This window comes from Orcinus orca, chromosome 9, assembly GCF_937001465.1.
Source record: "Orcinus orca chromosome 9, mOrcOrc1.1, whole genome shotgun sequence".
Lineage (NCBI taxonomy): Eukaryota > Metazoa > Chordata > Mammalia > Artiodactyla > Delphinidae > Orcinus > Orcinus orca.
Window position 1 is genome coordinate 18,643,601 of NC_064567.1, and position 24,241 is coordinate 18,667,841.

General features: G+C 45.2%; 1 protein-coding gene and 1 long non-coding RNA gene across 3 annotated transcripts in view; both read right to left on the reverse strand.

The window, feature by feature from the left end:
* Positions 1–668: 668 nt before the first annotated feature.
* On the reverse strand, positions 669–16,492 carry LOC125965439 (uncharacterized). The gene is made up of 2 exons (XR_007479319.1): positions 10,166–16,492; positions 669–1,812 (listed from the first exon to the last, which is right to left on the reverse strand). It is a non-coding gene; the product is annotated as an uncharacterized LOC125965439 (long non-coding RNA).
* A 1,025-nt stretch (positions 16,493–17,517) lies between these two features.
* Positions 17,518–24,241, reverse strand: part of EXOC4 (exocyst complex component 4) — an 811,980-nt gene continuing 805,256 nt past the window's right edge. For both annotated transcript variants that reach the window (XM_004272179.4, XM_049714951.1), the window contains exon 18: positions 17,518–18,396. In XM_004272179.4, the coding sequence (XP_004272227.1) occupies positions 18,159–18,396 (238 nt within the window). In that variant the 3' untranslated portion in view covers positions 17,518–18,158. The remainder of the gene's footprint in view (positions 18,397–24,241) is intronic.

Here is a 24,241-nt window from a genome sequence, read left to right on the forward strand (position 1 = left end):
GTATGAGCTCTGTTCACTTTTACCTGCTTAAGTATTCCTGAATACTTAGGCAAAGGCGTTAAGTATGGTCAGGTATGAGTTAAGTATATTCTTCTACTACCCTTTACTGTTGAACTTAACCAAGGCTTTTCTTACTCTGCTTTAAAGAAAGTACTTTTTCATTCTGGTGCTAAAAGCATCCAAGGGGTCTTCTTCCCGGATGCTGCTTCTTTTGCCTCTTTCTCCTGATGCATCAGTGAAGAATACTTTGATGACCAGAGGTTCCTCTGTCAGAAAGCTCAGTACTCACCAACTAATTAACTCTCCGAAGAAAGCCAAGCTGCTGTGTCTGTCTGTGCTTTCGTCCTCTCTTGCTGGCTCTACTTCTGCTTCCTCTTTCCTGCTGTGGCCCAAAGAGCAAAGCAGGGAGATCACCCTCAAGGGCTGCAGGACCTCAGGCTTGAGTTCATGCTTTTGTTTTTCCAGTTGGTAGAGACCTTCCTTGATAAACAGCTATTCATTTCATTACTTCAGCCTTCCACGGGGAGGGAACTTTGCTAACAGCAAGGTTCAAGCAGTTTTTTCCACTAAATGTTTTCTTTGTTAATAGTACTTTGAAGAAAAACAACCCATATTTGAATATATTAGAACAACCTTCAAATGGATTAACACTGTTTTTTTTCACATTTCATTTCTTGTATAGTAGAAGTGTTATTTTTCAGCTGGCTTCAAAATTTCAGTTCTCTTATCTAGGTGAATGATGCCATATTTTCTTCCAAGCTCAACTGGCTCCTGGACTCCTCTGCTTGGGGCCCACACAGTCACCCCAAAGTCAGTGTGCACAAAGGAACTGAAACCGAACAGGACATGTGGGGCCTTTCTGTCCCCTGTTTCTTGACTCCAGCCTCCACGATCTTTCCAGAGTCCCAAGGGGCAGATTCCAACAGCTGCTAATCCAGGACAGGAAGGGATGCAAAGAAAAAGGAGGGGCAGACAGAAAACAATAGTGCAGCCTTGGGGCAGGGTCCTGGTTCCACCTCAAGGGATACACATGACAATGTCTTTAAGCCCTTCATAGAATTAAAACCCAGAAAATGGAAGATGTCAGCATTCTCCATACTAGAGAAGACCACCTGGGGCCACACTAAAGGAACCAGAGAAGTTCATCAAGAAGATCACCTGAGACCAGATTAAACGAGTACAGCACCCCCCTCCCCCCACACACACACCCTAATCTTATCAGCAGTCCCACCCTTGAACCCTTGCCATAAAACTCCAAACCAAACTCCCCTGGGTTGGGACACATACTTTCCGAGTGCAGGAGCCCACTGTGTCCCCCTTTGCCTGGCGAAGCTATAAAGCTATTCTTTTGCACTTCACCCAAAACTCTATCTCCGAGAGTCGATTCGGTACCGGTGTACAGAGGCTGAGCTTTCGGCATCAGAACCCCTCAACTCCCCCAACACTGGAAGGAGTTCCTCACTAAATGTGTAAATTGCACTACTGTCCTCCCAGTCACCAAGCTCAGAATGTTGACAACATTATGGTCAATTCCTCCCTCTCCCTTCCTCTCCACTCACGAACATCTGCCAGGTCAACATAGACTTTTACCTTTTTACCTCCTCCCCTCTTCTCTGTTCTGCTGCCACTTGCCTGTGTCAGTCCTTCTTTGCTTCTTTTTCAGATGACGGTGCAGCTTCTTACCGAGGCTGCTGCTTGCCTCTCATTTCCCTAAGGAGGTGGCCAAGTTCAAGGTGGCCAAGTTCATTTTCCCGTGGAGGCTCCGATCGAGTCACTTGGCAGCACACGACCTGGTTCCCCATGACCTACAGACTAAAGGCAGACGCCTCAAATCACTTCCTGCCCAAGTGGATGTAAAATAAATATAAACACAACATACATCGGCTGAGAAGCAAACTCCTCCAGATAAAAAGTTTCCTGGCATTCCAAACTCTCTATGCCTGACTCTAATAGAGCTTCCCCCGGCTCCTCTCCAGACTCTTGGTTCCAGTAAAACTGAACTGTAGGATGCCCCTGAGGTGCGAGCACATTCTCAACTGAATAAGCTTGTGCTCTTCTCTCCACCCAAGTTTCTCTTCTCCCATGTCTAAAAATATAGTCCTACAAATCTGTGTTGGTGTGCTAGGGCTGCCATAACAAAGTGCCGCAACTGGGTGGCTTCTTAGAACAACAGAAATTTATTGGGTCGCAGCTCTGGAGGCCAGTCCAAAATCAAGGTGTCAGCAGGGCCATGTTACCTCTGAAGGCACTAAGGAAGGGTTTGTTCCAGGCCTCTCTCTTAGCTTCTGGTTAAGTTCCTTGGCTTGTGTCAGCATAATTCCAATTTTCATATAGCATCTCTGTGTGTGTGCGTGTGCGTGTGCGTGTGCGTGTGTGTGCGTGTGTACTTTTCTACATTTCCCCTTCTTTAAGGACACCACTCACATTGGATTAAGGGCTCACCTTACTCCAGCATTACCTTATCTTAGCTACTTACATCCACAATGACCCTTTTCCAAATAAAGTCACATTCTGCCGTACTGGGGGGTTAGGACTTCCTCATATGAATTTTGAGGTGATATGATTCAACCCAAAACATCATACTTATAGCCAAACTCAGATGTCACCTCCTTATGGAAACATCCTGGATGTACTCTTCATCTCCCTATCCAAGCTTGACATAATCTCTATCCCTCTTCGATGGCCTTTGCCCTAAGTAACCCCTATAACTTTTCTGTGCTTTATGACATGAGCACTGGCTTTGCATCTGGTTCAGGTACTTGAATGGGCTCCAAGCTATATTTTGAAGGGAACGTTGACACTGCTTGCAGGGTCTCTAGTTCCCATGTCCATTTCTCATCTCCCTCGGAAGAGGCAAGAGAAGCATATGTACTTCAAAGAGGGCTCTCCTTGGCCCTGGGAACCTGCTGTGTGTGATGAGGGGGTGTCCCAGTGGCAATTCCCTGCCATGACAGTTGTCCCCAAAACCAGTGCTGGAGGTTTTAATTTTGGCTGTGTTGGGTCTTCGTTGCTGCGCACGGTCTTTCTCTAGTTGCGGCGAGTGGGGGCTACTCTTTGTTGTGGTGTGTGGCTTCTCATTGCGGTGGCTTCTCTTGTTGCAGAGAACAGGCTCTAGGCACGTGGGCTTCAGTAGTTGTGGCATGTGGGCTCAGTAGCTATGGCTCACAGGCTCTAGAGCGCAGGCTCAGTAGTTGTGGCGCACGGGCTTAGTTGCTCCGCGGCATGTGGGATCTTCCCGGACCAGGGCTCGAACCCGTGTCCCCTGCATTGGCAGGCGGATTCCTAACCACTGTGCCACCAGGGAAGTCCCAGTGCTGGAATTCTGAAGACAGTACAAGCTCAAGGCTGTACTTCCAGCTGCTCCCACGAAAAACTGAGCTTGCTCTGAACCATGCCCGCTTGCCGGCAGCTCTCCCAACCAGAGCAGTTAATTTGCTATTTAAGATGCACATCTTGATTTCTCTCCACAGCCTGCCCAGCCACATTTTGCAGTTTTGATTAGGAGATAGCGCCCTGTGTGCAAGAACTGGGTCGGGTCACACCATTTAATAAAGTTATCATGACTGACGTGAGCACTACACAAAAAAGGGAACAGGAGTCACACAGCTGTACTTTGCGGCATGAGATCATGCAGCTTCCACTTGGGTAGAGACCTTTTTGATGTCACAGGGTGAGGGATTAAGTCATAATTATGTAGATCTAAATTACCTTCCAGCAAACCCACTGGTGCTTCTACATTAGCATCCCAGCAGGCTTTAATTCCAGCATAAGACTGATCACCCTTCAGCTGCCCGACATCCAGCCTGCAGAATATGTTTGGAATTAAGCAGGGACTTTGGTTGGAAAGAAAATCAGGTGCCGTTTCTCTACTTTTGTCTCAGACTTGATTTCGATGAATAACTGTACAGCCTCCGTTCATGACAGTGCTGGGGATGCATGTTTGCCGGGCTCTACACATTTGACTTCACTGCCCAAGGCTCACAGCACTGGAATCTGAGAATGCAGTAGTTATTAGGACCTTGGATATCCCGGATCACCTGAATTTTCATTGGAAGGCAGTACAATTCCAAGTCAGATTTCTTCCAGAACCTTTTATGACTAAGGTGGCCAACTGATATGATCATGAACATTTTCTAGGCCCAGTCAGACTCAGAATCAGAGCTGTAACATCTTAGTGTCTTTTTCAGGGGCACTGAAATAACCAGGAGGAGAGACTTAGGGATTAGAGGGATCTGCTAGGAACTTGGATGTTTCCATCCCATATCAGGTTGTGCCAGTTGATCCCTGGTCAAAGTACAGGATGCCTTGGGATTGGTGAGTTGACCCTTGTCTTGTGACACCCAGGAGCTTGTTTTAGCAAGGATGGCCTATGAGCCAAAAGCACTTCCTGCACCTTCCATTGGGGGGAACCAAGGAGACTGCCTCCCAATGTTAGCAAGATTCAACAGCCTTGTTTTTTTTGCGGTACACGGGCCTCTCACTGTTGTGGCCTCTCCCGTTGCGGAGCACAGACTCCGGACGCACAGGCTCAGCGGCCATGGCTCATGGGCCCAGCTGCTCCGCGGCATGTGGGATCTTCCTGGACCGGGGCACAAACCCGTGTCCCCTGCATCGGCAGGTGGACTCTCAACCACTGTGCCACCAGGGAAGCCCTCAATAGCCTTGTTTGAGGAGATTTCAAGGTGGTCCCTGGAAGATATGGACAGTGAGATCTGCTTTTCTCCATTCAGGAGGGAGCCAGGCTTTCTCATACTCACCTTAAGGGATCCATTACAAATCAGTTACAGTGCAACACCTTAAGGTGTTACAGATACATTTTTTTCTATCTGTAACAGGGAATATTCTTCAGTTTACCTTAAATTGGGTAATGTTTAGCCCCTAAGAAAAGCATAGAGGAGATGACAGAGTTGGGAGGAACATTCCAGGCCAGTAGATCCTCCAACCAGAATTATCTAGTAGGCTTAAAAAAGGAACATACTGCCAGGTCCCACTCTACACCTACTGAGTCAACATCTCCAGGGGTTGGGAGTTGGATTTCTTCTTCTTTAAGCTTCTATCAGGCTTACTTTTGATTGCAGTAATCTTCCTAATTCTTCTATGTGGTTTCTGGTCTCTGCTTTTTGTCTTTATCTTAGCTTGTTTATGTATATGTGTCATAATTCCAGAGCGCTTCAAATTCTTTCTGGAAAACAGATGGCAGTGGTAGTGATGGGTGCCAAATTCTAAGTAAAATTGAAAACCGAGGTCATTCACAAAAATCATCTACCCACTGGAGGAGGAAACCACATTCATCACCTAGGATAAGTGGCCATCTATCTTTGGTTGAAACCTTTAAGTGACAAGCAGCTCACTACTTTAAAATGTGACCTGTTCCACTGTGGGCTGCTCTCACTGTAGAAAGTTCTTCCCTGTTTTAAAACAAAATTAGCCCCCTGGTAACATTTCTCTAATGACCTTAGTTCTTTTCTTTGATTATTTTAGAGGGTTTTTCCTCTCAGCATGTATTAGTTACTACTTGGGACATGACAAATCATCCCCAAACTTAGCTACTTAAAACAACTTAGCTACTTAAAACAACACAGCTTCTGAGGGTCAGGAATCCAAGAGCAAATTACCTGGATGGTTCTAGCTCAGGGTCTCTCATGAGTTATTTGGATGTCAGCTGGGGTATTTACAGTCAGCTCAAGGCTTGACTGGAGCTTCTGCTTTGCTTCCAAGGTGACCCACTCACACGGTTGTTGGCAGGAGGCCTCAGTTCCTTGCCATGTGGCTCTCCCCATGGGGCTGTTTGAGGGTCCTCATGACGTGGCAGCTGGCTTCCCCCAGAGCAAGTGATCCAAGAGAGCAAGGCAGAGCCTCAGTATTTATAGGACCTCATATGGTCACACACCATCACTTCTGCCATAGTCTACGCAGTAGAATTGAGTTGCTGACTGCAGCCCAACTCAAGGGGAGTGGAATTAAACGCTGCCTCTTTTAAAAAAACAATTTCTCTCTCTTTACTGATGTTCTCTACTTGGTGAGACATTATTCTTATTCTTCCCTTTAGTTCGTTACACGTGGTTTTCTTTAGTTCTTTGAACATATAGCTGATTGAAAGTCTTTATATAGTTAAGTCCAACATCCAGGCTTCCTCAGGAATAATTTCTATTGACTGCTCCTTTTCCTGTGTGTGGGCCATACCTTCCTGTTTCTCTGTGTGTCTCATAATTTCTTTGTTGAAAAGTGGACACTTTTGTCTTAAAAATAGTTTGTTATTGAGATATATACCATAATATTCACTTTTTTTTTTTTTTGCGGTACGCGGGCCTCTCACTGCTGTGGCCCCTCCCATTGCGGAGCACAGGCTCCGGACGCGCAGGCTCAACGGCCATGGCTCATGGGCCCAGCTGCTCCGCGGCATGTGGGATCCTCCCGGACCGGGGCACGAACCCATGTCCCCTGCATCGGCAGGCGGACTCCCAACCACCGCGCCACCAGGGAAGCCCCACACTTTTAATGTGTACGACTTCAATGGATTTTAGTATACAGGCCTTCATGGGTGATATTGTGGGTTCAGTTGCAGACCACCGCAACAAAGCGAATATAGCAATAAAGTGAGTCACACAAAATTTTTGGTTTTCCAGTGCATATAAAAATTATGTTTAGACTATACTATGGTTATTAAGTATGCGATAGCATTACGTCTAAAAAATGTACATATCTTAATTAAAAATACTGCTAAAAAATGCTAACCATCATCTGAGCCTTCAGCCAGTCATAGTAGTAGCATCAAAGATAATTGATCACAGATCACTGTAATAAAATAATAATGAAAAAGTTTGAAATATTTGAGAATTACCAAAATGTGACATAGAGACATGAAGTGAGCAAATGCTGTTGAAAAAAAAATGGCTCCAATAGACTTGTTTGATGCAGGGGTGCCACAAACCTTCAATTTGTAAAAAATGCTGTATCTGTGAAGAGCAATAAAGCGAAGCATCATCTTCCTCCTGGATTATATTAGTCTCCCTGTCGTCCACCTTCCAATTCATTATTCATCTTCTTCCCAGGGTAATATTTCTCAAGTCAAAACCTGATCCCACTCTATTGCTTAAAATCCCTTAGTGGTTACCCCGCATTCCTCAATGTAAACACTAAAAACACATTCATATCTCCTACGAGCCCCCAGGTCCTTCTCCAACCGCATGTCCCCCAAGTCCCCGCTAACAGCCATAGCTACTTCTCGTTCCTTCAGTAAGCATGGTGCTGAACTTTTTAAAACCTTCTTAAGCTCCTCTCTTCTCATTCCACAAAGAAAATAATGGGGTTTTATTTTGTTGGTGGTTCCTTTTTATTTGGATCTGAGATGCATTTTAGAGAACTTGGCTCCCTTTAAAAGAGCCATTCATTAAGAAAGGGTAGGTTTGGGGACAGGATGAAACTTTCTAATCAGTAAGGTAAGAGCTAATCATGCAAATGAGGGACCTTTGTAGCTTTACTAAGTCAGAGGCTGCAGCTATACATTATTAATAAGCTATGGGCTAGTGGCATGGCCCTAGATAGTAACAGGATAAGTTAGATGGACTTTAATTTGGGCATGATAAGGGTATAAAGCTCTACACCCCTGGACAGGGAACCAGTTTGCACCAACAGTAGGGGATAGGTTTGGGGGGCTCTCTCTACTAGTTCATGGTTCCTAATTGTAGGCGGCTACAGTGGAGCCCTTAGTGGGTCAGAAAAGCACCATATCACTGGGGTTGAGCCCAGCCTTGTTTTCTGTGGACCTAGTTAGTGTCTTTGTGCTCTGAGGCAGGTTGGGACTAAAGCCTGGGTCCTGCCTTGCAAATTCGAGTTTTAGGTCCCAAGGTCATATGGACCACTCAAAGCAAAGCCACGTCCACAACTAGGAAAATGACAATCAGTAGATGTCCTATTGTGGGGAATTAGAAACTGACACTAACGCAGCATCTGCAGGGCGGGATATTAATGAGAGGCAGGATAGCCCGAGCAGGTGGCTCCCTAAGGAATGCTGTTCCTCAAGGCCAGACCCCGGGGCATCCTTCCAGAACCTGTTCTCCAGAGATGGCTGTGGCAAACTTTTTAAGTCCTGCCATCTAGATCTGCCCAGTACCAGAAGGCTGGTTAATTACCAAGAGAGGGGCTAGAAGTGAGTGGTGAGATGTGTTCAAGACATGAGCTTGGCTGCTGAGACGTCATAGGCTTTACCGCCTTCTCATGAATGAATTTAAAAATAAGGAAACCCAGTACTTGACAGCTGTGGACTTTGGACCCAGTACTTTGGGTCCTCGATCCCCCTTAATTATGGAGAACTATGCCTCCAGATCTGACTAGAAGGTGATTCTGATCCTGCTGTCAAAATGTTGCGTTTGCCTTGAAGTGAACATTCCAATAATGGTGTTGGTCAGAGGGGAGGGACAGAGGGTGGGGACTTTGCTGAACTTACAGAGCATGTTGAAAGACAACTTTTGTCCTCGCTGGCTAAATGCTGTCTGTGGCCTGCTTACTTTGTAGCATACCACCTGCTAGCAAAGCCATGGGCAGGAGGTATGGTGCTCCTACTTACTTCTTATGGTTGAAGGCTACTAATGTGTACCAAAGGAAGCTGACAAATGGGAATATCAAATTGGTTTAGATCCATGCCATGGGCTGAATGTTTGTGCTCTCTCAAAATTTATATATTAAAATCCCAATCTCTAAGTGATGGTATTAGAAGGTGCTTAGGTCATGAGGGTGGAGCCCTCATAAATAGGATCAGTGCCCTTATAAAAGAGACCTCACAGAGCTCCCTAGCCCCTTTCACCATGTGAGGACATGGTAAGAAGGTGCCATCCATGAACCATAAAGTGGGCCCTCACTAAACACCAAATCTGCTGGTGCCTTGATCTTGGACGTTAGCAGCCTCCAGAACTGTGAAAACTAAATTTCTGTTGCTTATAACCTACCAAGACTCTGGTATTTTAGCAAGTCTCAGCCAGAAGAGACTAAGACAATCAGTCCTCAATCGACGGGTGGAACACGGGGCAAATTACTTAGATACCCTTTCTTGCCTTCTAAACTCTGAGTAGGGTTTGGGACAGTGTGTAACCATCACAGGGGTCTGCTGGGGCATGACCTGCACCACAACTAACTGTATCTAAGAAATAAGGAAAGGTAAATGGAAGAAAATTATAACAGTTAATAAAACTGCAAAACTTAAGGATTTCTATAACCTCTGTGAAAATACTTTAACATTTGCCATATTGTAGATGAGTGAATTGCAGCTCTTTAAGTGCCAAAAGGCCTAGTACCTTGTGCTTTATTAGTCTCTTAAAACTGGCTGAGTTAAGAGCATCTCAGTGTTATGTTTTCTCTTTTCAAATTGCAACTTCATACCTCCTTCAAAGCAATTAACATTTACTTCCACTGGAACACCAGAGAAATATAAGGAACTCTGCGTTATTGCAGAAGAGGGTAGAAAAACAGAAAATAGATTTTTCTCCCAGTCTTTTTCATGTTTTGGTGAATGGACCTGTTGTTGTCAGAGGATAAAAACTCAATTCTGGGGACTGGCACTGAATGGCACTGCTATGGAAAGCTTCCAAAGAAAAAAGGGTCTGGTCCATTGAGATGATTAGACCTCAGTGAAAATGTAGAGGTTTTAAGCTTTAATAACTGTTAATTATAACAGATACTAATTTTTCCTCTTTATGTATTGAATATAGAAGCTTTACTATGAATAGTTAGAAACACTGAACTAAGACGTATGTACATGGTGTACTAATATTACAGGAGTGAAAATAAAGGAAGGAGGCAGAAAAAGCAAAAGACATAAATAAACTGGGGGCTCCAGGGTCACTCCTTGGGCGAAAAACACATCCCTGTTGTTGCCTCCATCTCTAGGACAAACATGCTGACTGAGCACCTGACATTGGCAAAGCACCACCTCTTCTCCCCTGAGCCTCCAAACTTGGCTCCTGTGCCCATCACTCCACTCAAACAGTCCTCTTTGATGTAATAACTTCACTACATCTTTGATGTAATCCTTCATTAAAACTCCCTTGATCTTCCCATTCTCCTAATCTTTGTTATGTGCATTATTCAGGATAGGCAAGGTTATGAAGCAGTAACAAACACTCCCCAAATTTCAATGGCTTAAAATAAGAAAGATTCATTTCAGGCTTACATCACATGTCCACTGCAGGTCAAATGGAGCTCTTCATCTTCCTCCCTCTGGGACCCAAGCACAATGAGTGGTCACCATCTGGAATGTTCCTAGATGCTGTGGCAGAGGGGGCAGTGCCGTGGAGGCTTGCACACAGGTAATTAAATGCTTGGGCTGGGAAGTGACACACCTCTACTCACAATTCATTGGCCACCTAATCTTATGGTTCCAGCCAAACACAAAGGAGCCAGGAAATGCAATCCTACCATATTCCTAGAAGGTGGAGAACAGGAAACATTGAGAATCTAATTAAAACTATCAGACTTTTATTTCATATAATGCAGTAACAAACCATCCCTCCAAATGCCGCATCCATGTAATCCCAAGAGATTCAAAGATCCCACGTATCCACTGACTCCCAGCAAGGTCTGGAACAAATGAAAGAACATCCAATGTGCTGGGCCTCCTCCCTGACTCGTTTTCCCTCTTGACTAGTTTTCATAACTATACTCTGCTGATCCTTCTTATATTTCTGAGAGTTTTCTTTTTTGCTTAATTTTCTTTGCTTCCTTCCAAACTGTAGCATTTGTCAAAATGTACCCCTTCACCTCAAGTCCCCCCATCACTACCCTAACTCTACACTTTCTTCAAGACCGTAGTCCAGTTCCTAGCCCTCCATGAAGTTGTATCCGGCTAACAGTAGTCTATAATGTTATTATTTTTTTCTGAATTCCTCAAGTACTTAGCCTAAACCACATAATGAACTTTCAGCACCACGCTGGCTTGCAATATTCCGTAGTTGAGTCCTGTCTGTGGCCCTGTTCTTTCCATGTGATGGTCATGCGTTTGAAGGCAGGGCCTTGCCTTCTACTCCTTCGCGTGGCAGCCTAATAGGGTGGGGGCACATTTGGGCTCTAAACGCAGGCTCTCTGGAACTGGCAGTCAAAAGACCTGGGTGCTGGTCCTGCCTCAGTCACTAAGCGTCTCTACTCTGTTCCTTAGCACTCTTCCCCTGACCCCTCAGAAAACTGAGATGGTTGGGACGAAAGCGCTCCAAAGTTCTATCCAGGTTTTATGAATCGACTACTGGGCAAGTTACTGAGAAATCAGTTGACGTCATCTCCTCATCCCCAACTAGAATGAATACTCCCTCCCTCTGCCGCCCTATGGGAAGGTTATCTGGAGCCTGTTCCTGGAGCTCAGCAGGGCAGAAAAGAAGAGGGAAGGGGCTGGAACTCCCTCAAGCAGGTTATTGTTTTGAAAGGTCTAAGCCTTGGGAAAGGACCTTGGATCTCCCAGTGGCAGAAAGGAGAAGAGATTTTGGCATTGGGAAGAGAGAGGGGAGAATTGTCCAACCTGGAATGTTGAATCCCCCAAAGCTGAGTAGATTGACGGGGGCCGTAGATTCCATGGTGGCTCCAACCTGCGCCCAGCTCAGTGCCTCCCAGTGGGCAGGACGTGGGTGGGGCTGACGGTGGGGGGATCACGCGTGGAGGCTGGTCACTGCAGCCTCAGAACACTGGAGGGGACCTCCACATTCGGAGCTGTGGCACCTGAGGGCAGCTGGCATCCAGACCAGCAGTGACGAAGAGATCAGGACACAGTGATGACCATATTGTCTTCATGGAAGCCTCCCCTTCCCCGCCCCCAGGAAGAAACCACAAAAAATTACTGAAGTTGGACTTCTGCTAAGAATGGTAAGTGAGAGCTCAGAGCCGGATTTGATTTTTAAAAGCGACCCTTTTCTCACCTCGATTTCACAGACCACTTTGTGAACTTAGAGATCCAGGATCCGACATTCCTCAGCATAGGTGGGCAGAGTGACACACAGCAAAGTCAAAGCCCAGGCAGGCCATTTCCTCTGTTAAGGTCCTGGTCCCTAAACGGTACTGGAGCCTTCAGAGTTTAATGAGATGTGCATAATACTTTGGTGGGCAATCAGATGCAAACTCACTAATAGCTGTTGATAAAAAGGAAGCAGGCTTGAGAACCAGACACCAAGGGCAGTTGTCCTGTGTGGGAGAGGGGGCTGAAACAGTGGAGTAACAAAATCAGGAATGACTGTTGGCGGGTGGGAGGGTGGCTCTTCAGGCTTCCAAATCCTGGGCTCCTCCTGGCAAAACCAAGGCCTTTCTAAAAACAGGGCCTGTCAGGGTGGCTGTACTCGTATGCCACATCAACAGGGCAGGTTTTCTAGATACTGAGTCAATAGCACCTCAAAGAAACAGACAAGATCATATTATTATTAGAATATTATTTATCATGTATATGTAATACTTATTATGTGCCAGGTATTGAACACCCTCTTTTACTTTACAGAGCAACAGTGTTGGATAGGAGCTGTTATTATTATTATTATCCCATTTCACAGATGAGGAAACTGAGGCTTGGGGCATTTAATAACTTGTACAATAGCAAACCACTTGTAAAAGGCCGAGGTGACCTTCTGAGCCAAGGTAGAGCAGATTCTAAAATCTGACCGTTTAGCTCTCACCCTCCTGGTCACTCCAACACTTGGCCGAGGTGTGGGTCCTCTCCCATCTCCAGCTGGCTGGGCTCAGCCCCTGCGCCAAATGTTTTTGTTTCCAAGAGTTATGTTGATGTACTGGCCACAGAGGTGGCCTCAGGCAGTGGGGGGCTGAGGAGAAGCAGGGGAGAGAGACAGGTAGCCCCAAATTCAGTGGGGCCACAGGAGAGGACAGAGCAAATGGAGGTGTCAAACTACCAGAAAATGTCATTTGGAACTCAAATACAGCACGTGAAGTGCCCTCCCTTTGCTACAAGGGATGAGGGGTTTTGGCTCAGGATAGAGAATAGAGGGGTTCCAAACACGGACTCTGGCGTCAGCATCTGTCTGGGGTCAAGTCCTTAATCTAAGCCTGTGTTTCCTTACCTCTGTAAAGTAGGGATGATCATACTACCTACCTCATAGGATTATTGTGAGGATTAAATGGAAGTACGCGTTAAAGCATTCAGCACTGCACCTGACACGTATTCAGTCTTCAATAAGTGGTATCTAAAATAACATAATAGCAACCATAAAATAAAAACGGTAACAAAAAACGGGTACTAAGCGTTTCCTGCTCTCTCACAGTAAATAAATCCTTGTGAAAGAAAACTCAGCTTGGTAGTAATTAAATAAGTTTGGGATGAGGAGATTGCCCATTTTTCTCCTCCTAGAGTATCTATTTGCAAAGTCAGCAGGAATCTGAGGCCACATTTCTAAATGAGATTGAGTATAATGGGAACTCCACTCACCCGACAGCACCTGACTTTATTTCTTTTCACTTGTATGTCCATAAATAAACTGTATATACATGAATAAAATACATGTGCTGCTTTCACAGCTCACTGCGTTCTCTCTCGGGTTCCTAGGGACCCCTGCTCCAGGTGTGTGAATGTTCTGGTGATATTTTTAATTACAGACATAAGTCTGTGGCCCAGGTATGTGAAAGCAAGTCCTCAAATCAGGCACATTTCCCTTTGAAGGAAACTTCCAGCTCAATTCCAGGGGCTTCTGCATCTCTTGATAATTAACTCTCTCTCATTACACCCCGGCCCAGTTGGAACAGGCCAAGCTGTTTTCAGATGTGACGCTGTGGTCGGTTTCCCTCTGCACCTCCTCAAAATTCCAGGCAGGTCTTGAGCCTCAGCCAAATTAGGACAACCACCTCCAGCCGTGTACATCTCATTGCAACTTCCATCTCAGGAAGAATCTTGGCTGTATTTCACATCTGGTCATCCGCTTATTAATTATGTACTTCTTAGAACAACTGTGCCTAATTAGGACAGAGTGGAGACCTTTGCTGAGCCCAGTCATTCTTTGTTTTCTTGTTCTCGGTATCTCATTTCGCTCCCTCCAAATTATGCCCAGTTTGTTTTCCATCCCTGCCACATTAAGACAATTGCTCTCAGGTGTGTGTATTACAGCACACGCTCTGCTTTTCAAACCTCCTTGTTTTCACATCCTGCTAGAAGGACGGCCACTTCGCTGGTTTTCTCATTGCATTTGTCTCCAATGGAGTGAGTCTAGCTTGCGCTTGTGGGACCCTGGTTACCCTCTGTTGTTTACTGTGAATTTTCTGTGCCCTGGTCCTGGGGAAGCAGCCACAGCTACGTCTCAGAGCAAGAATCCTGAACGCAATGGCATTGGTGCATTCATGGAAGCTGTGAAGCGGGAATCCATTTGTTCCATCAACTTCCACGCTCTTTGCTGGTTAAGGAGGGAAGAGTGAATAGTGAGATACAGCCCAGGGCTTCCAGAAAGGCAAAGCTCAGAGAGAGCAGAAGAGGGTTGGGCTGAAGATTTCAGTCCTCAGTCCTACCAGATGTCTTCCTAAATGAAAGGGGAGCCTTGGGATATATGGACTCTGACGAGGGCAAGATCAGAGTGGAAGTACCAGTGCCGTGTCACAAGGGACTGTCTCTTTTGCTTGCCATTGCATGAATCCGTATCCGGATTTGTTATTGCTGTAACCGGCAATCATAACCTTTTGACAATGAATGCCTTAGCGCTAAGACATTCATGGATATGACTTGACAGTAAGAATGATCAGGCTTTGGTTGCCAGTTCAACTTGGCTGTATTTGAGGTTTTCTTCTCAAGCTATTTGAAACATAAATTAATGACTGTCAGGCCGAGAAAACATTCAGGCAAGAACGATGTCCTGGAGAGAGGCTGGGGCTTCTGTGAGTGAGGTCACTCTGCCCAGGGCTGTAATTCCAGGTGGAGAGTCCCCGCCACATCCTGCATGACAGGCCGTCTCAAGGGTCTGGGCTGTGGGAGCTCAGGCCTGGTCCTACCACTGAAGTTGAGCTGATTTGCCTCCTCAGAAATGAACTTGTCTTTCAGAGCCTGGAAGCAGGGGTCCTCTTCGGCCAAGGGCTGCACGAGGAACGTATATCCTTGTTCCTCATCTAATCAGCAGAGATGTAATCACGTGTGAGAGGGAAAAAGTTCTACTTGGGCAATACGACTAAAAACACCTCACTGTGAAGTAGGAATAAAAACACTGTACAAGGATGAAAGTCCCTGAGAGAAACTGTAACCACAGCACAGGTGTAAATGAGGGCTCATGGGGTGAACGGCACAATATTATCCAGAGTATTGTTTACAGATTAAGAGGTGTACTGATAAGTGATAATAAGATAATCGAAAGTAAGAAAACACGGCAGAAGAAGAAACCACTGTCAGCAGGCAGTTCTGAGAACACGATTTACCAAAATCTACCAAGAGTTGGATCCTATCCTTTGAATGAATACCTCTTCTTCAAGGAATTTATTCTAAAGGAGGCTGAATTGGGAGAGACTCCTTTAATATTTTCCAATCCCTTGAAAGAAAGTAGTACTGGCGACATGGTTGTGGGACAGCAAGCTAAGTACCAGAGAGTAGATGACAGTGACGGTAAGAGAAGGAATCTCTCTCTGGGGCTGCTCTTGCTTGTGGAGCTGGTTCTCTGATGACCGGGCTGGATCTCACCTCAGGGTCGGCCTTCCTCGTGCTCTTGTCTGTTCTCCGCCTCCAGACCCTTCCTCATGAGCCCTCTCCATGGTGCTGACAGTGGTATAGACAGTAACCCATGCATGTCCATCCCATTTGCCGCTTTGTAGAAGAGCGAGATAATGGTTTGCTTTGGCTTAGTGCCCTTTCTGGGGAGGCCTATTTTATTGGCCTTTTTAGCTGCAAAAGCACATTTATGGAGTGGTCTTCATGGCTGGAAACGAACTCTTGTGGCTACATATCAGTGTCAGTTGAGGTTGGACCCCGCCCTTGGCAGACCCTGGCTCTCTTTAGTGATGTCCGGTCATGGCTGTGAACGGCACAAAAGCAGTCTCACAAAACATCCCCAAAGTAGGACCACAACAAGTAGAACTCTTCACTGTGTCCCAGAAGGGGGTAGGTCTTGAGGCAGCTGTGCCATCTCCATGGCATCCACGTGACCATCCACCGAGTGTGTCACTGGCTATCCTTGACCTGTCAAAGAATAATGACTGATGCACCATCTTGCATAGAAATTCAGGACAAAGAACGCTAGATCGCTTTTTCTGTGCAGAATTGACCTTTTTCAATCTTATCATCGTTGTAAGCAAAGCACGGATTTCACTTTTCTAAGCGCTCCCCCGAAGCAGCTCATGTGGCCATTTGTCTGCCGGTTCTCAGTGTGTTTGGCATTCTACTCTGTCCAAACCCATGTCCCTTCCCACATCCAATCAAATGATCCTAAGTACTCCCTCATCCCACCCTGGCTCTTCTGGCCTCCCTATCACCACTCCAAGGTTCTTTGTCTAGAGTGGACAGGAAGGGGAAGAAAAGGCACAGGAGCTCTGTGGGCAGGCCACGGCCACTAAGGGGAGGCTTGCAAACCACAGTGATCAGCTCTGATCTCCCCTCGTCTCCCTCTTCCCACCTGCACTTCTCGGGGAGACTACTTCCAGTGATGCTGTTTAGGGGCAGTACATTTTTCCATGGTCATCTCCCATATAGATTCAACTTCTCCCCAGTTGGGCATCTGAAGCTACACAGATTTACAACATTCCTTCCAGAATCTCCTGGAAGACCATCTTCCAGCTGCCTGTTGAGTTCCCTTCACAGATGCCCCACTGGCCTGATTTCTAACCCAGCCCCGAGTGCACATCTCTTACGATTTTGGTTAGAGTCCGGTTCCCATCCCGTCTTAGAGGTAGGTAATAAGGGTGTCCTCATTACTGACGATCTGCCCCCCTGCCCAGCAGCATTTGGTACATGTTAGGCTCTCAGGGAATGTTTGCTGAATAAATACAAGAAAAACAATACTCAACATTTAAGCTTCTCAAACCATTTTTTAATTTTCTGCTTTTCCCAACAAGACCTAAGTTGTACAAACAGGTGTAAAATTCTGAACCATCAGGGCATAAGGCATGACCTCATGTGGTCCAAGTTCTTTCCACTCTCCTTTCCACGTGTTTTCAAGTTGTGTCCCAGTCAGGACATTGCTTTCTTCTGTGATATATGAGCCATAGGCAGGAAGAGAGCTTGGAGATATGGGGACAGTGGGGAAGGCGAGTGTGCCAGGAGCAGCGAGCTCCCACACCAGCCGAGGGCAGCCTCAGCTGGTGGGTGCACAGAGGAGGAATGTCACAGCTGCTCTGGCTTCCTTTCACTCAGCTGGCAGGCCTGGGCTACTTTCTAAGATGAGAAAGACCTAGGGGCTCCCAAGGAGAGTAAGCATTGACGAATCATTCACACCCAGACAATGTTTCAAGTGAGATAAAAAAATCCTCTAACCATCACTTTCTCTTGGAGAACAGAGGAGAAAACTCAAGAGGAGGGTTGAATCGCCTTTCCTGCTTTCATTTTCGTCATTAATTTGATGGTGCCTGGTTTTGATACAGCAGAAAAAAAAAAAAGGCATCAAACCAACCTATCACCTGGGTCCAGGCTACTGCATACAAAACTCTCCCAAGGATTGAGATAAAAGGATTTTTTCTCCCAATCCCTGAAGAGGTCCTGTTTCGGTCAGGGAAACTTGTTGAAAACTGCAGGCAGCTGAGAAGCCATTGGCAACAGAGACAGAAAGCAATGCACATACACTTATCGAACTGTAAACTGACAAGGTCAAGACAGTAAAAATCCTACTGTTTATGTAATAGAAGCCTATTAAGTGATTTTAGGGAGGGACTAGAACTTAGGAACAATCTACTTACCAAAGATTGCTGGGTATTAGTCATTCATGCATTCATTGTTTTGCAGAGTTCAATTCGACACAACCTTCCACCCCATCCCACCCTAGGCCCTTTGGAATTGACTGCATCAAAGTAAATGTTCAATCCAAACATTCTGTACTGCGAAGTCCCTTTACAGTTTATATGAAAAACCAAAACCAAAGAGAAAAGAACCCTTACAACTTCTCTCCACTCAAGCATCAGTGTAGAGGAAACTAAGTCAGCTCGGAATATACAAAATAACATACCAAAGAAAGGAGTATGACCAAGGAAACAAAATGAGCAGTCCCCCGCCCCCTCCCATGGTGTACCCATTACACCGTAGTTATTTTCTTATCCTTGGTGGCTTGCTTGATGGCCGCCTGCTCGCAGATGATCTCCTTGAGCCGCTGCAGCCGCATGTTCTGGGTGGTCTGGTCTCCCACCCCCGTCTGGCTGCGGTGCAGCAACGTCAGGGCGTGGATGTACTCCAGCTCTGTGTACTTCACGCCCTGGTCCACTACCAGGTTCAGGAGTTCATCGGCCGTGTTGTACAGCATCTCGTAGTACTGCCTGAGAAAGCAAGACACAACACTGCTCACTGGCTCCGTGGTCAGCAATCTATGTGGTTTCAGTGGTAATGAATGTGCTATTTATAAACTACTTAGTTTATCTATTCAATAAACATTTATTGATCACTAGACATTGTTCTGAGCCATATGAATGTAACGGAGAACAAGACAGACATGATCTCCATCCTCTTGGAGCTCACTTCATGAGAAGTCTAAATAAAGACCCAGGGACACCTGTCATCAAGGTCTCAGTTCACGCAAGACTTTCTCCTAATTTTGCATTTGCCTCAGGAGATCAAAAGAAAGAGAAGTTGGCGTACAGAAGCAAGAGAGAGAAATAACCATCTGGCAGGCATTGCTAGTAGTTTCTGTCCCATTCAATCCCTCATTCATTGACTCATTCATTGGAGGCTCTGTGAAATATATGGTTTGCTCCATAAAGTGGGATAATAATAGTATCTCTGAAGTTACAGTACCTCTTAGGTTGTTGGGAGAATTAGTTAATCCATATAAAGTACTTAGAATGGTGCCTGGCACAATTCTACCTGCTCCATAAACATTGACTATTATTACTGGAAATATATTTATAATAATGTATTAATAGTAATAGTAGCATATAATGATGAGCAAGACACAGACCCTTTCCTCAGATAGCTCAGAGACAAGTAGGGAAAGGTAATGAAAAGCACGGAAAACTGCTAGCAAAGTTAATTTCCATGTACTGTGTCATGTAACCCTCACTACACCTAGGGAGCTATTACTCCCTTTTCTCAGATAAGAAAACTGAAGCCCAGGGAAGTTATAGGACTTGCCCAGTGTCACAAAGACATTTGTGGCTGTGACAGAATGAACCCAGGCTTCTGACTCTTAAGTCCAACACTCTTCTTCACGGACAAAGACAAGAATGTTCCAAGTGCCCGGAGTGAGGTATCAATGGTATGAATTTCCAGCAGAGGAAGGAGGAATCACACCATGTTGAAGGGAGGGGAAGGATCAAGGAAGACTTCAAATGGTGTAGGATACTGTCAGGCAGGGCTTCCAGGAAGGAAATTCTAGATTAAAGGAAAAGAAAAGAGATGAGCAAAGACAGGGAAGAGTAATCTGGTTAGCCCGGGGAGTGCAGCTGAATAGCAGAGAGTCAGGGCAAAAGGCAGTGAAGGACAGAGGTAGAGAGTCTAACAACATCAGGATAGTTAAGTCAATAAAGCACTTTAGGTCTAGATAAGTCAAGAAAGCACCTCCCATCTGGGGCCCCAAGTTCTGCTGAGAACAGAGGCACCATTCCAAGTTGTGCTTCCGGAAGGTTAATGTGACAGCAGTATGTAGGATGGTCTGGGAGGGGACCAGGTATAATTCTAGCAAAAAGGAAGGGCCTTGAGAGCCATTTGGCTCAAAGCCATTGGCCCAGGTGATGGAGAGAAGAGTAGTGCCTTCTAATGTAAGGGAAGCAGGCATTAGAGTGAACGTGCAGTGTAGAGAAAACATGAAGCTGGGAGCGAAGGACGGAGAGGGCTGCCACTTGCCAATCTTAACACCAACATGATGCCACTACAGTCCTCACCAAGTCTACTGGGCTCTGAGGCTATGACTTGCCCAGGTACTACAAATGCCCCGGGAGGTAGAGTTCAGTGCAGGCTCTGAGCCAGTGATGCTATCATAGCCAAAGGACAGAGGAGCCTCCCCAGGGACAGTTTACTTCCTCTTCTCATCCCCACAGAAAAGGTGGCTCTTCCAGGATTGAGGGGACAGAACAAGGCAGTTTGCCCAAGGCAACTTGGGGGGGCGGGTGAAGGGACCTTTCAGGATCACTTGCCCCAAAATCTTGTACTATTGGACTTGGAGCCTTGGGATGTTGGATTTCTTCTTCATCAGGAACATCCTGAAAAAAAGACTATCCTATGGGAGAACTAAGCCATCTTTATGGTAAGGAATACATTCTGGGAGCTTGGTCATTTCAAGAATACTTTATAAACTGCTGCTACAAATGGGAAAGTGGCAAGAGCGCTGGCATCTTTTCACGTGGCTAGTTCATTTTCCTGCTTTGCTAAGCCGCCTTTTCCAATTAACACTCTTTTTTTTTTTTTTTTGCGGTACGCGGGCCTCTCACCGCTGTGGCCTCTCCCATTGCGGAGCACAGGCTCCGGACGCGCAGGCTCAGCAGCCATGGCTCACGGGCCCAGCCGCTCCGCGGCATGTGGGATCTTCCCGGACCGGGGCACGAACCCGTGTCCCCTGCATCGGCAGGCGGACTCTCAACCACTGCGCCACCAGGGAATCCCTAACACTCTTTTTAAATGGGGGAAATAATGCTCTTTTATGACTACTTCCTAAATGGTGGCAGGAATAGCAGGTGCTCGTCTTAAATTGGAGAGTTTTTGAGTTACTCCTGGCAGCAAATAGCTCAACATCCTTGTGTAAACGGTCTTCTTGGGGCTAGTCTTCTGTAGTGGTTTCAAACGAGTGTTCACTCTAACCTCATGGGACCACGTATTTAGGAATCACTGGTCAACGGTAACTTTGAACATAGACAGAGGTACTTCTGAAAGAGTAAGTGAATGAACTCTGACTTCCAGAGGTCTTGAAGCCCAACATTAGCTACAGTCAAGAATTGTTTTGAAGCTTCATGTTAGCATAAAACTCATGTGAACTATTCCTCCTCCACAATACCTCTGCTGGAATTAAAAAAATACTATTTGTAGGAAAAACTTGCTGCTGTAGGAGAGTGCATCACATTTAATCCATGGCTTCCCATGTCCCCTGGCACACCTTGGCTTCCTCCCCCATACCAGCCCCAGTTTTCAGAAAGGAGGCCCTACATCCTCTGATTCCTCTTACCTTAGATGCACAGTTGAGGGAGAGAGCTGTCCATTTAGGAAACTACTAAACAAATGTTCAAAACACTGTTCAAGAAAAATACATGTTTGAATCTAGAATTGTCACATGGAATGAGAGAGAACTGGGGGCTCATGGTTCTTTCAAAGCTAGAAAGGACTTGATAGCTGCAGTTCCAGAATGGTGATTCTCTAACTAGAGTTACTGGGAACTTATGAAAAGTACAGATTCCTGAGGCCCCATCCCCAGATACTGTGATTTGCAAAGGTTTGGAACCAGCCAGGACTCTGAGCCAGAGTTTGTTTGATGGGGGAATAGTTACAGACCCATTCCCATCTGCTTGAGCCAAGGATCTAAAAGCATTAGGGAAGAAGACAGAAGCAGTAAGTGGGGTTGTGATGCTTTTCGCTGAGATTAAACCAAAAGAATTGGGTTTCTTTGTATTATGATGTTGATATTTTCATCATTCATTTTAAAAAGTAACACTGAACCCATTAGACCAAACGAAATTGGATTTCTTTTGAAAAATCTGATGAATTGTTTCCAGGGATACTGGCTGGTTTTCTACAGAGACCGCTGTTCCATGCTGGGAGCAGACACCAAAACAAAGATGCCTGGATTTCTAGTCCTGGAGCCTGCAGCGTGATAAGTGATAAAGGGCATGCCACTTAAGTCCTTAATGTTTCAATATCCTCTGTGCAATGAAGACCTTTATAAATCCCAGGATGACACTCTGTAGTGGACTGAGAGACTAAAAGAGTCCTCAAGAGCCTCAGATGAACAGTGCCCCAGAATTGCAAAGCTGAGTTATTAAACAAAATTGACAGGTAACTGATGGTGTATTTTCTATAGTTAGGGGAAAAAATCCCCATAACCATGATGATATATTAGATCATAAAGAAACATAGATATTTAAGACAGAATGCAATTCATTCATCTTTCAGAATAGTACCTAGGAGCAAAGACTATACTAAATCAGCATAGCAACAGTTGTACTTGGAGGTGGAGAAAGGGTGCTACAAGGTGCTCTAAGGAGGAAATATTTAGGAAAATGCCTCAAACTACACAATTAGAATGAGCTTCCATGGTAAACACTGACACACTGAAATGAACATGTAACCCAACTGGAATAAATAATTTAAACACTGACACACTGAAATGAACATGTAACCCAACTGGAATAAATAATTTATCAGGTCCCAGGGAAATGAAAGCTTGATCTTTATCATCACACATTAAAAGAGCAGCCATGGCTTCCAGGGCACCACATTTTATATGAGATAGCACTTCACTTAGCTGCCTGGATGGGACCAGTGAACACATATTTGATTTAAGCCTTTTTTGGCTCATGACTTGTAGAGCAAGTTTCTTCATAGCCTGTGATATTCAGGGTCCAGTTGCTAGACGTGGACCAAATATCCCATTCCAGAAACCAGAGATCCATGTCCCCCTTAGGGATGGAAATTTCTGTGAGGAGGTGGTTCTTCCCTGTGGTTTCTCTCTCCCTTTGCTGTGGGACTTTGGGCAGAGTTCCCAAAGTGGAGAGGGAGGGGAGTGCAGAGATAGAAAAGTGATGTCACATAGACTGGTCTCACAGTCTATAACATGACAACGTTTAAATTTTGTTCGGGTCCAAACAGATAATTTTCTCATATCTTCCTCATGTTTCCTTTATCCACAGACTGTTCTTCCTTGTGTTTTTATCTTCTTATTTTACTTCAATGGTATTGCACTGCAACTTTTTCTCCCCAGTGATTCTATCTGAAAACATTCATACCAGTAAGGATACGAAGGACATTTTGATAAGTTGGGCAGATCTTCTTTTTAAAGCGTAAAAATAAAGTTTATTTTGCTTTTCTGTGATTGGAAAATTAATACACGTGTCATATAAGATATACAGACTATACAGAAAGATTAAGCGGAAAAAAAATTACTCATATCATTCCATCAAAAAGACATACCACATTTTGGCATTTCCTTCTAGATTTTTTCCTCCACATGTAGTAGCCTACCAATTTCTTTCTTATAGTTGAAATATTTCGGCTGACACACTATTGGACACTTCGGTTGTTTCCAATTTAAAAAACTTGCTTTCCTGAGAACAGATTTCCAAAGCAGAATTAGTCAAAAGATAAGTATATTTTTTTAGGACTTCGGCAATGCCACCAAATTGCTTTCTAAAAAACTTGTATCAATTTATCTTCATACCAACAGCATATGACAGCACCTAGCCCCTCATATTCTTCTTTTTTTAATTAATTAATTTTTGGCTGTATCGGGTCTTCATTGCTGCGTGCGGGCTTTCTCTAGTTGCGGAGAGCGGGGGCTACTCTTTGTTGTGGTGCGCGGGCTTCTCATTGCAATGGCTTCTCTTGCTGTGGAGCACGGGCTCTAGGCATGTGGGCTTCAGTAGTTGTGGCACGCAGGCTCAGTAGTTGTGGCGCACGGGCTTAGTTGTTCCACAGCATGTGGGATCTTCCCAGACCAGGGATTGAACCCATGTCCCCTGCATTGGCAGGAAGATTCTTAACCACTGCACCACCAGGGAAGGCCCCCCTCACATTCTTTTAATTTATATGAGGTTGAACAATTTTTTATCTACGTATCAGTTTTTTTTGTTTTGTTTTGTTTTTTGCTACGTATCAGTTTTTAATGTACATGGGTATGCACACATGTATAAGCAAATTGTCGATATCTTTGTATCTTTTGCGTATTAGTGTTTTTCTTACTTCTATTTCAGAGCGCTTCATAAATTTTTACAGGTACGAAGCAACGAGTGCTCTAGTCCCTCATCCCTGGTTCTCCCTCCCACTTTGCCATACTCAAAGTTATCACTGTATCTCTAAAAGCTACTGGAAACAGATTCAGTTCTCTTCTTTGTCAAGTGAGGGAAGAAAGCCCTAATAAGACCAGTTATTCCCAAGCCAGGCACGCCTCATTCCTATACCTGTAGGAGGCGCATAAAGTCTGCGTGTGGGGATGAAAGGAAGGCACTGACTGGGGGACTGTTCACT